A 14,956-nucleotide genomic window follows, 5' to 3' on the forward strand; every position below is an offset into this window, starting at 1 on the left:
TTTACTTTATATGTTTAAATCTCCCAATTTAAATGTTCTCTATTTATTTATTTTATATATGAATAATTTTGTTTAAGATTCCTATTTGAGTACTTAATATTTGTTATTGGTGTTAATAATTATAATTCGATTCATTGTGTCAGTAGTGATTGCATTTAACACTCGCTATCTCCGTCTATTTAGGCAACCTGCTTTACTTAGAAGAGCGTCGTTAAAAATGATTACCCGCTTGTTTAAAAAATAAAAAAAATATTTGTCTAATTCCCCATAACTGAGTGTTTCTAAATAATAACAGTGTCACAAAACCAAAATACATTCCAAATCATTTGTGGGTTCCTGTTAACACACAAGTGATACAATCCATACTTATTTCAATTTTACTTACTAAACTAGAATTACATTACACTTGTTTGGAGATGTTTCAAACATTCTTAAACATTTTATTACCGGGCAAGATGTGACTTTATTACCCAAGCTGTGACCTGTATTCGCACTCAACGGCTCTTTTTTGTGAAGAAATGTCTGTCTGCTGATATATGGAGACACCTGCCTGACTGCCAAGAGCCTACACCCCAAGTTTTGTGATTCCCCATAGTGATTTTAGTAGGGACAAACTAGCTTGGTGAGATTATGTACTAAAAACCTTCAAGCAACCTTCAAATCTTGGTGTGTTTCATGTCATCGTGTATGATCAGCGTATTCTTGTATTCTTAAATTTGATATTCTTGTCTTGGACACAACTCTTATAATCAGTGTATCTAATGCGATGCTGTGACCTCTTTTTCGTGTGGTAAATAACACACTAATTTGATAGACCTTTATCACCAAAATGAACAATGTTCTACTCTGGCTGTCATTATAAACTGAAATCTTCAAGACATTGTTGTATCACGCTCATTTTGAAAGTGGAAATAACATACTCAACTAAGGATCGTTCAGTGTAGCCCTCCAGAAAAATGTGGGGGAGGGGCGTCGCCTGAAACCCATTGTATATTTTCACTTAAATCCAACTATGTATTTCAGCAAAATGTGCCCCCTCAAACTGCAGGAAATATCATTTCAGAGGGTCTAGATTTCAAAGGACCCCAAGTTATACATGAAGCGGTGTCAGATGTTTCGAGAAGAGTAACAAATGGTTTCTGTTCGAAATCTGAGGTCTACTTTAGACAAGTGATCATCTGTGTAACAGTGTTATTGTGCTTTTAAGGAAAAAAGACAATGTATTTTCATAAAGTTATCATATGTATCACAAACCCTGGCATATGAAATGAGCTGACATTGTATATCCCATAAGTTTGTAAAATTTGAAATTCTCTCTATTTTCATATAGAAACATTTTCATATAGTCCCCCAATATCTATTGACAATACATAGTAACGCAGCTTCAAAAACAAGAATCATATTCTGCTTCAGGCTTTTATCGTTCATGAAATTGTCGGAAATCATCAGAAAACGCGTGATTAATGCAGTTTTGTCAATTGAATAAAACCAAGTTAGCGATTATGAACAATGGTTATTAACGTAACACCTGATCCCCTCTGAACTTTTTGTTTTGTAAGGTAAGAAATGGTGTCGATTTCACTAGATGCCATATTTCATAACTTGTTCATTTACATGTGTGTAGCGGATGTTTTGGTCGTGGTCGCATACTTTGAAGTATCCTCATATTATTCACATTACTTGAGGTAAATTTACAAGTTCAAGAACACAAAAACAACCCAAGTGTAACACAAACCACTAGTATAAAGCATCCAAAATCTGCAAGCCCAATACAATACACCAGTGACAGGAAATATTTATTGCCAAGAAGAGCTGCTCGGTGTCTCGAAAAGAGTGAGGATATTCTTTCCCACGTGTGGCAATGACCATATATCAATGCAAGCCACAACAAATAAATAGTAATAATGTAACCGTGCACCACTATGAGTACATAGATGACTGTATGTAGAAGACTAATGCCTACCATATGTCAGTATCTCATATTTGAGGTTTTCGTTCACTGGGTTATCCAATCTGTACGAAGACAAATATAACCTTTAGTATAATGTACAATACCACACAAAATGTGATAGTTAAACTGTCATCACTTTCTCAACCAATTATATATTTTGTCGCCATTGAAATAATACCCTGTGGCAATGCCATGTGTTCTAGAGTATATTATTCAGTATTGTGCGTGGGTGTATTGTCGGCTCCGATGAACATATACATGAGTGTATGCTGTATCTACCCTAAAGACTGTAATTTGTGTCACGGCTCTCGGATATACACGTTCAAAATATATCCATAAAAGAGAAAGCATTATCTAACGTCACTGTATGTTCGGTATATCTATGCGATGTATAACGATATTAAGTTAAAACAGAGGTTCATTACTTGGGGTTTGCAACTACGGTGACATGATACCAAGATCCCGTCACAATCTCGCTCTCGCATAAGCGTTCCAACTCAGAAAAATGCGAATGCGCATGCCCGAGGTAACTAGGATACTGCGATGTCCAGGTGGATCAAAATAGCTGCCCACCAGTAGATGTAGAGGATAAGCATTTATTTCTATTACGCAATATATAACACAATGTTACGGCTACTTTCCCAACAAATCCAAAATCACTCGATAATTTTGTTTACATTTGTACTATGATTACATTTGAAGTTTTGATAATTTTAATGCATACATTTGCACTCACAAAAATACCCCGAAAATAAAGAGAATTTAGTATACAGCCTTGACAAAAAAAACATTATTTTTCCTTGTCTTATTATTGCATTTTTTTCGATCTGTGTAACTTCATGTGTAAATCCTAATGTGATTTAAGGTAGAGATGCAGGTTCGTGGGCACTTGGGAGTGGATTTTTTTTTTTTATTTTTATTATCCAAAACGTCTTGACTATAGACTGTTGAAATTTTGTAGAATTGTGAATAGTGAAACATACTCAATTTTAAAATATAGATAACAGGTGCAAAATTATCTCTTTTGAATGCTAAGCAAGATTTAGAAAGGCTGTACATAAATAAAAAAACATGGTGAAAAAAAAAATGACGGGATCTCCATATTATGCACTCTATTTAACTTTTTACAAAACAATAATACATTTAAATTTGAAACTGTAACAGCCATTTTAATTATGAGCATTAGCAAACTTCTTACTGAGTGAATTGTTATGCAAATTAGCAATTATCTCAGCTTTTTAGTGCACATTCCAGAACTTTAAAAAAAATAGCTCCTAGACGCTTTGACCTTTTGTTTTGAAATTTTCACAAATGATTGACAATGTGTTTATCTTCAAAACGCCTTCGGGGCATTGTTTTTAGTTGAATAGTGTTGCAGCAATCGTACAGACAACTAGGCTGGGTGTTAATTTATGCATAAACTTGAAGTAGTGAAATTTGGGCTGCTGCCCTACAAAATTGACAACTGGTAGACAGTTTTCAAGACGGCGTTTTCTTCATAGTAAACAGATGTACCCATAAACCAATTTTTACAGGAAACAGAAGCATGGTTTAGAAGCTAATTTTTTTTAAAATTACTATTGACTAAAAAAGCACATTTTTGTGCATATTTCAAACTACAGTGTCCATAAAAATAAAATACTAACAAAACTTTAAAATTCATACAATAAGCTTTCCGAAAATATATAGTTTTGTGGAGAAGGGAGGTCATCTTGGTTTGCTAATTAACTAATTAAAATACCTGTCAGGTAAACCACATCTCTACCTTAAAGTTCAGTTCACAACTGACGGTTTCGCAATATTAGAGGTTGTGAATTTATCGATGGAGACTGCAAACTGCAATTTATTTTATAAATATTGTTTTCACTGACATTCATTGTGTTTTTACATTTGCCATTTGCCATATTCGTTACGGATTTCGTGATGGAATAAGGAACCCATCGCCTGTATATTGATAGTTGTAGTGTATGGTAGTGTTTTACTAATTTTTACTAGTTGAATAACACACATTCTCAGATGACAACATGGGAATCTGGAATTGAAAAAAAAACTTTTTGGTGTGAAGATTGCTAAAATGTGAATTTGACAGCTAACATTTCAGATGTTGTCAGAAAAGTAGGATTATGTTCGTACTCGGTTTAAATGCGATTATCAATTTTACGAGATATTTGATTATACCACTCTCTGGCACGTGGATATTCTAAATATTCCTTCTTTATCTGGTAATTTAGTTTCAGAGTCGACTGGTTTCGTCATTGGAAACTGTTCGGGTTTACTCGTAAAACAAACCAGGTTTCTTCTGATCGGGCAAGCTGTGGAGTAATTATTCTACAATCTGAGCAATGCATATAATTGTACATTATATCCGGGTAGTTATTTTGGTATGATCATCGACATATGGTTTATCTGCACAAAAAGAGTTACATAACCATCTCACACATCAACAATTATGGGGTTTGTAGAAAATTCACCAAAACATATATGACAAATAGGTCAACCAGCAATGGGGTATAGCTAGTTTACATTGCAATTACAAGTCCCATAAACGTCTTCCTATTAGGTATATTTTTTATGGTTGGAATGGTAAATTTATATTTGTGTGACTGGTTCAATATTGATTTGATTGTATTTAATTTATATACAGAGTATCTGACCACGAGCCTCGTCACGTGATGATTAAGTCTGGGCTACCACTGTGAGAACATTTATTGACATTTTACGACCATAAAACTAAATTTACAATTAATCGTCACGGATGTATGTTGTTGAGCGAAAGATATGATGTATATCAAAGTTTTTCAAGATTTGTTCATCTCGAATGTTTTATTTTATCATTCATTCATTCATAGCGACCGTTGATTGCAGTATATTGCGATAGCGAACGAAAATTATTTGCGAATCCAAAAATAACAGACTACTGATGACAGAAAATTAAATGGAAAGTGATAGGTGAGCTTCGGGCAGCGATATAATCAGTCACCAGTCAATGTCTACCTTTGAGATATAAATAACCACATAAATATGCCATTATCTGCTAACTATCCACAATTACCAAAGTGTTTTATAAATATATAGCGACAATGATTATATTTGTCATTGCAATAAGCGCCAAATCTGCCGTGAAATATAGATGTTATTCATATAACGCGACCTGGTCTACTGTCAAATGCAAGCAAAGTTAAAAGCAGTAAAGCTTACTTCGTTGTTACTATTGCTACAATTAAATGTTATACTCCATGAGGCATTTCATTGAAATTAATTTCAATTGTGATTCGGCGAACGAGAAAGTTTAGATCTTGTGAATGGGGTTGTACTTCAACTGAAGCTGTGCTATTCTTGGAAATGGTCAATACACTGAATGATATGAAATCATTCGTAGGACGGATTGAACGAGTGCTTTAATAAAAGGATGGTTATATCCAATCCCAAGAACCTATACATTAGTGACAGACGGACCCCCTTTCGCGACGAAGAGTTGTTTGCGTGCGTAAATCTGACAAATGACATCACGGAATGCAAAACAACCGATTGTGGAAAGTGAAACCCCGTAAAATAAGTGATTGACACATAATAATCTATCGGCAAATACACTACACTAAAAAACATAATTCAGACGAACATTAACCATTTCTTCCACTAATACGAGTTTAATGGATTAGTCAACCTAATTGAATACATAATGCATATATTACAATATACAGTACTATAATACGAGTACGTAATTTACGAACTGTATTTATGATACACCATTTTTAGCTATTATTATTGATGTTGTTGAAAACCGGTTACTAACGATAAATAATCGTGCATCACTGTAGGATCGATATTATTTTCTTGAGAAGAATTGGTGAACAGTGTATCAATAGCTTAAATACAAGGAACAATTGTTGATTTTTTTTTTCGGGTAATTAATCTTCACAGTAATCTAGTGTACAGTTTGCTTGCGTCCACTGGAACAGCACAGGAAGATAATTAAAAACTAGTTTAAGTCGTACCGTGTTCTTTAACAAATAACTTGTGTTTCATTAGAGCCACTGTTTATAGCATCGTTCGCCCTTCAGCTGAACTAGCTGTTTTGCAACAACGTTTCCTGAACCCGATTTTCTAAATTGGATAGTGCTGATTACCAATTGGATTTATGTCGCCAACTCATCGGAAATATGTATCCTCATGGCAAGAGTAAATATATTTACTCCCGGCTGGAGCGCCCTTAGTTATTTGACGTCTGTAACTTATGGTGTGTCCCCAAAGTCACGCATGTAATTAACAATCAAATAACGGTCACTTGATTTTGTTACCATGACAATAATGCTTTAATAATGCTTCAAAGAGAGGATATTGGAAAAAACATGTTCATGTAAGTTGCAATAAATAATACAGACATACATTATACTTCATTACTCCCGCCGTCCTTAGGTTATTACTCTAATTCACTTCACATATCCACACTTATCATAGTGACTACTTCAAACAGAATACTTATGGAATGAAATCTTCCCGACGAAACCTCAAACAAGGCACATACCAAGAAACATTATTTTTTGGATGTTTGCAAAGCTCCATGTGATTTACATGTGAAAAGTTTCCAAATACTATAATATGGATTTAAAATTTACAAACACTAACAATTAACCGCGGTTTTGATAAGCTGGCATGTCTGAAATGTCATCTTCATCATATATTAGCTCATTTAAATAGAGTGGTTAATATTCACAGTAAGAAGTCAGTAGCTCAAAAAGTATAAGTTTCTATACATTTATTTTGTGGGTTGAATAGTTCTCTAATATGAAATTATATATCAGGAAGATTTTAGATTTAGAAATTAGATTTAGAAAGAACATGATATTTAGCGAAATCTTTGAAGCTTAAGCAAAGTTTATGTAGCGACAATTGCCAAGCAATTTATGCCAGTAATCATCATGCTGCTATTTAGGCATATTGCGGAAGTTCGATCACCTGCTGTAATGATGATTAGTATAGGATAATGCCTAACTACGAGAACTCTTATAGGATAAGACTGACCCGAATAAAATGTGGATGCCGCAGGTTAGACTTTATATTCCAGAAGAGTTCGAGTAGGAGGGCGTTATTTGACTTAAAACCCACCGCCCAAACTATGTATAGATATAAAGTTTCCGGAAAGTGTAATATTTTGAAGGCCTTTAGTGAATCTTGTAAACTATTTTTCACGGATTTCGTGATGGGATAGGGAACCCATGTCCCTATTCTAAAATGGAATATTGAATAATAGTCGAACATTTGTTAGGCAACAATGCAGTACACGTGTGCATGAACGTTAAAATTTCTGAATGTTGAGTTGTTGTCATATAATTTGCATCTTGAAATTGAGGCATGTAGACCATATACGCAAGATCTGAATAATGATCAACTAATTTCTCATGTGTAACACGAAATTCGGATTCTATATTTCTAGTACAGAAAGTGTGACTGGATAAAGGTCGAGTACGTATATGAAGTCAATGCAAGAGGATGCGTGACGATTTCAAATGATGTTGCAGAAGAAGCCTAGCGCTACATAAAAAGGAAACTATACATAATAGAATCGTGATTTTAGAGTGGGTGAATTATTTAAGAATCAAATTAGACAATCACGGACTCCAGTAACTATTTCTTTCAGAGACACAGACAGAATGTATCACTTGGATATAAATGCAGTGTGGCCGTGATTTTACTGAATATCTCTTGACTAATTCTCAAATGCTCATATTTATCACGGTAGTACGTCTTGTTTTCTATAAAGCGAAGTTTTCGAAAGTGTTAACTGTATCCCCACGTATTCATTGTATGCTACATAAAATGTCAATTTATCTGCACATATTATATTGGCTTACTACTGTATTTTAAACTTTAAACAGATTATTCTAATAACATAAGTGTAAAATAAGCTACTGAAATCACGCAATGCCTTTCACTTTCTTGTTAAAATTATTGAATGTGTATCAAACTGGTGTATAACTCTGTATTGTGGTGACACAGTAAAAACACCCGGAGTAAAATCCATGGCAACGACGGTCAGCATATCAGATACAAAGATAAGGTCAATGATATATTGGACTAATTTGCACAATAATTAACCAATGCCTTTCCACTGATACCACAAGAACCAATTAAAAGCATTCTTGTTTACATATGTTCTCTTAACTTAGCCACGTGTGTGATTAGTTTTTGTTTTGGTTGCAAAATAATTACCTAATTTGTATAAATTATTAGTTTTATTGCATACCTCCAGTAGCACTCATCAAATTTAGATGAAACTTGGTACATAAATACTTTCTAATTTTCTTACTTCAAGTATGTCAGGGTTGAAATCAGAGCATATTGATTACCTAATTTGCATAAATTAGACCTTAGCTCATTGGCATGAGGACCATCGCCCCTTAGTTGCATATCGCGTGGTCAATGCATCATTCTTTCACTGATTTGACCATGCCTTTTCATCCACAAGTTTAACGAAATCATGCTCTTTTAAATAGGCCCAGGTTCTGGAATAAACCATTATAAATTAATTGTTTCCTATACAGCAATTCAATCAAGGCAATATTACACTATAGCTACAGTTGTTTTTCTCAAAGCATTCTTCAACTGTAGCTATATAAATTACCTAAATGTGAGATATTGAGTTTGTCTTCCTGTCTTCAGAATTTTTTTAGTGTAGCTGAGTACAATTGTGCATTATGGGTAATGGTTGCTTTAATATAAAATAGCATTTTTCATTGTTGCAACACTAGTAAACATGCACCTTGTATTCCTATCAATTTTATAGCCTCAATATAATGTCTTGAACTCTCGCCAATATCCAGTCGACTTCGTTAATTCAACAAAGGATAAGTACAGCAATAGATTGTTTGTTAATAGGGTCTATATTGTAGATACTAGTTCATTGGTACATTAATGATTCAACTGAACCCACTTTTGCTAAGACTGTTGACAAGTTTTATATTTGGCTATACTAGTAACCCTCATTTTGTGAGTCGAACGCATTCAAAATGTTTTTGTTAGTTTTTGTCCATCTGCCAGACGCCAATTCTCGAGTAAGTTTTAAAGTTGGTACAAAGACGTGTCATAATTTCACGTTAAAAATATGGCAAAAAATTCAGAATCTCATAAATTACCAGAATACACAAGACATGGCCTGTATTCACTAATTGATTAAAAAAATATACTGCTGAACCAGTACTCTTGTTGGTGTGGCACATTTCGGAAGTTCGACCACCAGCTAAAATGATAATAACTATGCGTTTGGATTTAGTTTAAAATGCATGAATAAATGCTCTTTAACAATTCTATTTTTGCAATGACAAGATTCGGGTGATAAGATGGAAAAGATGATACGTGACAATATCAAATGATACTGCCAAGGGAGCCTAGAGGGAAAAGGAAAATACATGATGAATTCATGGTTTCGCTAAAATAAAACGTACCCATGGTGACATGTATTGGTCAATAGAGTATGTCTCTTGGCTAAAATATCTTCTATTTTTGTCTCTTTTTTCACCGGTGATTTTATAGTGGGTAAATCATTGAAGAACACGACATATTCGATGATCACGAACTCCCTATAACTATTTATTTCACAGAAAAATACATAATGTGGCACTTGGAGAAAAATGCCGTGTGGTCGTGATTTTACTCAAAAGCTTATATTTATCAAAGTGTTGCATCGTTTTGTTTTATAAAGAGAACTTTTCAAAAGCAGCCCCGCGTATTCGTGGTATACAACATGTCTATTTAGAAAAAACGTGGTTTACATATATCGTATCGGCATACTTCGGAGAGTTAAATTTTGAGCAGATTGTCCAAATAAGTTTTGTGTGAAACAGAATATCAATAGGTAGATCGAATGTAATTATATTTCTTTTAAAATCCAGCTTCTACCTTAAAGAGCTTCGTAACGATTATTTCAGTATATTTTTTTTGTAGTGGTGGTGGTGTATACTGTAAAGCTTTTTGAAAACGTACATGCCATTTAATTTTGATTTGTACATCTTTTTAATTTCTATGGATTATTCTTTTTTAATCTGAAATAAACCTCAATAATAATAATTTAACGAGTTTGACTAAATGCATGAAATAACAGAACTTTAATTCAGCTCGTATTAATTTGCATAATAATTGGGTAATGTTTAGCTTTTCCACAGATATCAAGAACTACTCAATTAGCTGTAGTACACATATCCATTACCACTCATCCAATTTTTGTGATGCTTCGAGATAATTTGCAAAAGTATTGTAAGGATGAAATCAGAGCCTATTAATTGCTTAATTTGCATATTTCAAGAACCAGGTAGGTTCTCTGATACGTGCAATATACTACTTTTGTTGTTGTCAAAGGCAATTTACAGGTTACACAATTCTGCTGACAACTGGTATGACAACATTTCTACCTAGTTTTTTATAGTATTGTGCATCTCAAAATGACACATTACATACAGTTGTGATGAAGACAGTAATATACAAATTGAAGTCGTAATTAACAATTTTATTATACAATGTCAATTTTCCAATGGTATTTTGTTACATTTCAAACACTTCTCCCGAAATGAAGGTACCCAAAACAACCTTTAAAATACACCACAAATACAAAATTGAACATATCATGCCTTTATTTATTCAATTAATATGAAAATAAAGTTTTATATCTGGTAAATCCACTGCAAGTGAAAACAAAAATCATAAAAACAACACCTTCTGTGGTGAACTGAAAAAAAAGACAATGCAAGGACAATAACATTACAACGATAATTACATTTGTAATCAATAACTGGGCAAAGAAACGACTAATCAATATTCTCAGATTTAAAAAAAAATAAGAATTTGACACAAGAACTAAGCATTCATATCATACATCAAAATGCATAGTTTTATATAAAACACAATAGTAATTATCACAAATAATCTAACTCGTAGGCAGCGACAACTAATTTACTACTGCCCTTTTAGAAATGTACACATGTGTATGCTCAATTACCAGAAATGTACACATGTGTGTGCTCAATTACCAGAGATGTACACATGTGTATGCTAAATTACCACATTTTAGAAATGTACACGTGTGTATGCTCAATTACCACTTGCCACCATCCAAAAGTAACATTTATTTGAAATTTTCTACTTCAATTTGTTGCATTATTTAGTACCTAGTATGTAAACTGAAAGAATTTATGAATAAACCATTACTCAAAAAACTGTCAGTGACAATAAAACCGGACACAATGTATCAATGCACAGTTTACATACATTTATAAGGCATGCATACATACATGTATACTAGAAATGCAGACATACATGATTCACCTACAATTACTTACTCTCATTCTACTATTATAGAAAATAAATATTTACAAGTTCAAAAATATCGGCTTATTGCAGATACTAGTATAGCAAAGAGATGTAATATTGTGAGAAAAAAAAACATGCGTATGATCACACATGCGCCCTCATAAATAATTACAGCAGTCATTTAAGGATATCCTTATTTACAGATAATTAAACATTACATATCATAAAGTGGAGGACTAGTCTACAACCATCTACAGCAAATACTGGTAAATTCCACGTGGCAGCTCAAATTTTTAATGAAATGAAATTATGATTATCAGTTTCTCATTAATTAAAATGAACCCCATAAGATATGCAAACACATTTCAAACTTCACTGTTAAAATAACTTTGATAAAAAAAATCATGAAAAACAAATTACTGTATTCAATTCCTAATGTCGATAAAGAGAGTTGAGATTAAAACTATGGAGGTTACATGTTATTAAAGTTCCTTGTACTAATTATTGAGAGAGCAATTAAGAAATATTCCGCAATTTTCAAATCTTTCAAGTGTAAAATGTGACCTGGTGGACAAAGTATAAAGTAAGTTATGGTATCAGAAAGTTTTTGGTCTCTAGCACATAAAACTTTGCAAGTAATACTTCATGGTGTGCAGAATCAAACACTGCTGTAATCACATCACCCAATCATGAATATTTCAACTTTAAATTTTTAGGAATTTCATTAAAAGTAATAGTAATAGTGTTATATATTTTTATGTAATTTTCTATAATTTCAGTTTTAATTTTGTGCCTAATGGATAAATTTTCTGATTGGCTACAAGTCTTAATTGATTGATCAGAAAAAAATGAACAAATCATGCAGGTATATTAGGAAAATGACAAGCTTTGACATCAAATAGACAATGAATTATCTACAGATTAAGTACATTGTTTGTGGTGTCATGGCAAGTTTAATTAAAATCATGATAGTGATGAAACAAGGAAGACAGAATTCACAACTTAAGGGTCGTAATATGCATTAGAATTTAAACCTTTGCATAATTAGTTTGCAACAAAAAAGCACCATGTGAAAATAAATGTGACACATGTCACCTTGATTGCAATAACACAATTTACTCTGACACATGTGACATCGATATGACAGTGACATGTCAGTCAGTCAGCACAAATCAACAAGTGTCACATCATGTTCATTGACATATACGTAAAACAATGTGTCATATTGGAGAAGATAACATCTCAGTGACATTCATACTTGAGTTAAATACAAACATGACAGATTTGCCAAATCAGATCAAAGTGAGCAGCACATTTCAATTCAATTTTTATACAACAAAACATCTAACACAGTATATATTATGTCATTTAGATAAAATTTTAAACACCTAAAGTTATAACCAATTTATACAAGTGAACTTTCAAATAAAAACATACCATAAAATTGCATAGGTCTACAGAATAGAGAATGTCAAGTTCAAATGGATTTTAATGAAAGTTGTTTTTGCAGAACCTTTGCACTATAGTTGTTCTGAAATATAAAAATTATTATTATTAGTCAAATAATTTGCCATCAGAAAGTTTATGATTTATTGTACATAGTTTTTTTAATTAATTAATCAGGCAGACACAAATTCATTTTAAGTATTAACTATTGGTACTGTATTATATGTATGTACATATATTAATTTTTTTTTCTAGACCTAGCACCCCGTCAAAAATTCATGCACAATGAGCTCCATATTAACAATTCTACATGTAATAAAAAAAGTTACATACCAATTAAAGTCATCACGCCATGTCCTGTTCGATATTGGACCCATAGCGGTGTATACAGTACATATAAAATACATTGTTTACATGGAAAAATCAAACATGCGCTGCATGACAACTGTAGTGCTTTAAAAGGATTTACAAAATTTAGAGGATTGCATCAGGATAATTTCAATGTTTCAGGTAATATTGATATTGTGTAAGCAATTATTTGTGGTTCATTAAACCAACAGCAAATTCCTATTTAAGTGTAATTTTTGATTTGAGAATAAAGCTCAGTGTAAAATCTCTGGCCTATACTACATTGTTTGTTCTGGTGATCATACAAGTATAGATCTGGTTGATGAAGAAAACCAAACAAAAATTTAAAGACAAAAATATTGGAATGCATTAACGTTATATAATCTGCATGGGATTTGACAAAAATACAAAGGTTTGATAGAAAGCCAATTACTGTGTAGAGCATATGTAACTCAGTATAACAGTTTTAAACAAGCAGCCTCTCGGCTGAGATAGCTCCGCTGTTAGCAATGCACATTTCAATTAAAGAACAGAAGATATCATTAGAAAATGAACAAGATGCATAGTATCAATGCAATGGGACTTGCTGTTTTCAACAAGAATTCAAAAATATCATTTTTCAACATAAATGATTGTGGTTTTTAACAAGAAAAAAATATCACTTTTTACCAAAAATGACAAAAATATTCACCAAAATTAGAGAATTAAAGATATCATTACAAAATGAACAAATCTGAGAGAGGTCCACATGTAGTACCTATATATGTAATATCAAAGCAATTGGACTTGCGGTTTTTAACAAGAAGTCGAAAATATCACTTTTTACCAAAAATGACAAAAATATTCACCAAAATTAGAGAATTGAAGATATCATCATGAAATGAACAAATCTGAGAGAGGTCTACCCAAGGTACATATACACCAAGTATCAAAGCATTCAGGCTTGTGGTTTTTAAGTAGAAGTCAAAAAAGTAAAACATTGACACGGACGACAACGGACAATCACTCATATGATAAGCTCCGCTCGACAAAGTCGACAGCGGAGCTAAAAATAAAATAAATAGTTATTTTTTTTCCAACTTTACACCTTTTTGTTGAATTAAGGTTGAGCTATCAAAATAATCGCTAATGCTGTCCAGACATGATGTCACCAACTTGTTCCAGTTTATATGCAAGTCTACTTTTTCTGGCAGTGTCATCATCTTCTAAGGCTTCGAGAATCTGTAAGCGAATGTAGAATAGAATGTCATGATGTAAATGTGACATTACAATGCAGTTGGTATTAACACTGACAGTCAGCATAATTACTGTTTTGTTTGTTTAATGTATCATTGTGCATAATAAATTGAATGTGTCCCTTGCATGAAGTTGTCTATGTAATAATCTCTCATAGCACTCATTTGTACATTGTGAGTCACCCATGTAAGTATGGAGTTTGATCATGTGGTAACCAGAACCCACATAAGATGGTGATAGTAAATTAAACCTATTAAAAAGAAGCATGTCAGCTGTCATAACTTTGCTCTTTGAAATGCACAATGTGATCCATGGAACTTAAGATGATAATACAAAGAGAAAACATTACAGAAATATTTATTACAAAAAACAAAAACAAATTAGATTTTATATCAGTGAAAATTGTACAGATTTCAAACTGAAACTAAGCAGGTCTGGGGATAACCCAGAACACTTATACAGACAGATATGTAGCAAATTAAGGGGTTCTAGTGATTGGCATTTATAATAAAATAGAAATGATAATCAAAATTAAACTCTGCAAAGATCCCATGCTTGTGAATACAGAGTATTTGCAATCATTGTTGTTTTATAAAAAATACATAGAAAATGAAGGTACATGTACCTATGTAATGAAAGCAAATAAAAGGAAAAGAACATAATGACAATAACTAC

At 32.7% G+C, this 14,956-nt stretch overlaps 1 protein-coding gene across 1 annotated transcript in view; it reads right to left on the reverse strand.

Moving 5' to 3' along the window:
* Positions 1 to 10,430: 10,430 nt before the first annotated feature.
* Positions 10,431 to 14,956, reverse strand: part of LOC100329049 (plexin) — a 161,297-nt gene continuing 156,771 nt past the window's right edge. Inside the window, exon 32 of the mRNA XM_085497282.1 lies at positions 10,431 to 14,266. Coding sequence (XP_085353408.1) covers positions 14,171 to 14,266 — 96 coding nt within the window. The 3' untranslated portion in view covers positions 10,431 to 14,170. The remainder of the gene's footprint in view (positions 14,267 to 14,956) is intronic.

The sequence above is a fragment of the Saccoglossus kowalevskii genome, chromosome 3, assembly GCF_978046115.1.
Source record: "Saccoglossus kowalevskii chromosome 3, keSacKowa6.1, whole genome shotgun sequence".
Classification (NCBI taxonomy): Eukaryota; Metazoa; Hemichordata; class Enteropneusta; family Harrimaniidae; genus Saccoglossus; species Saccoglossus kowalevskii.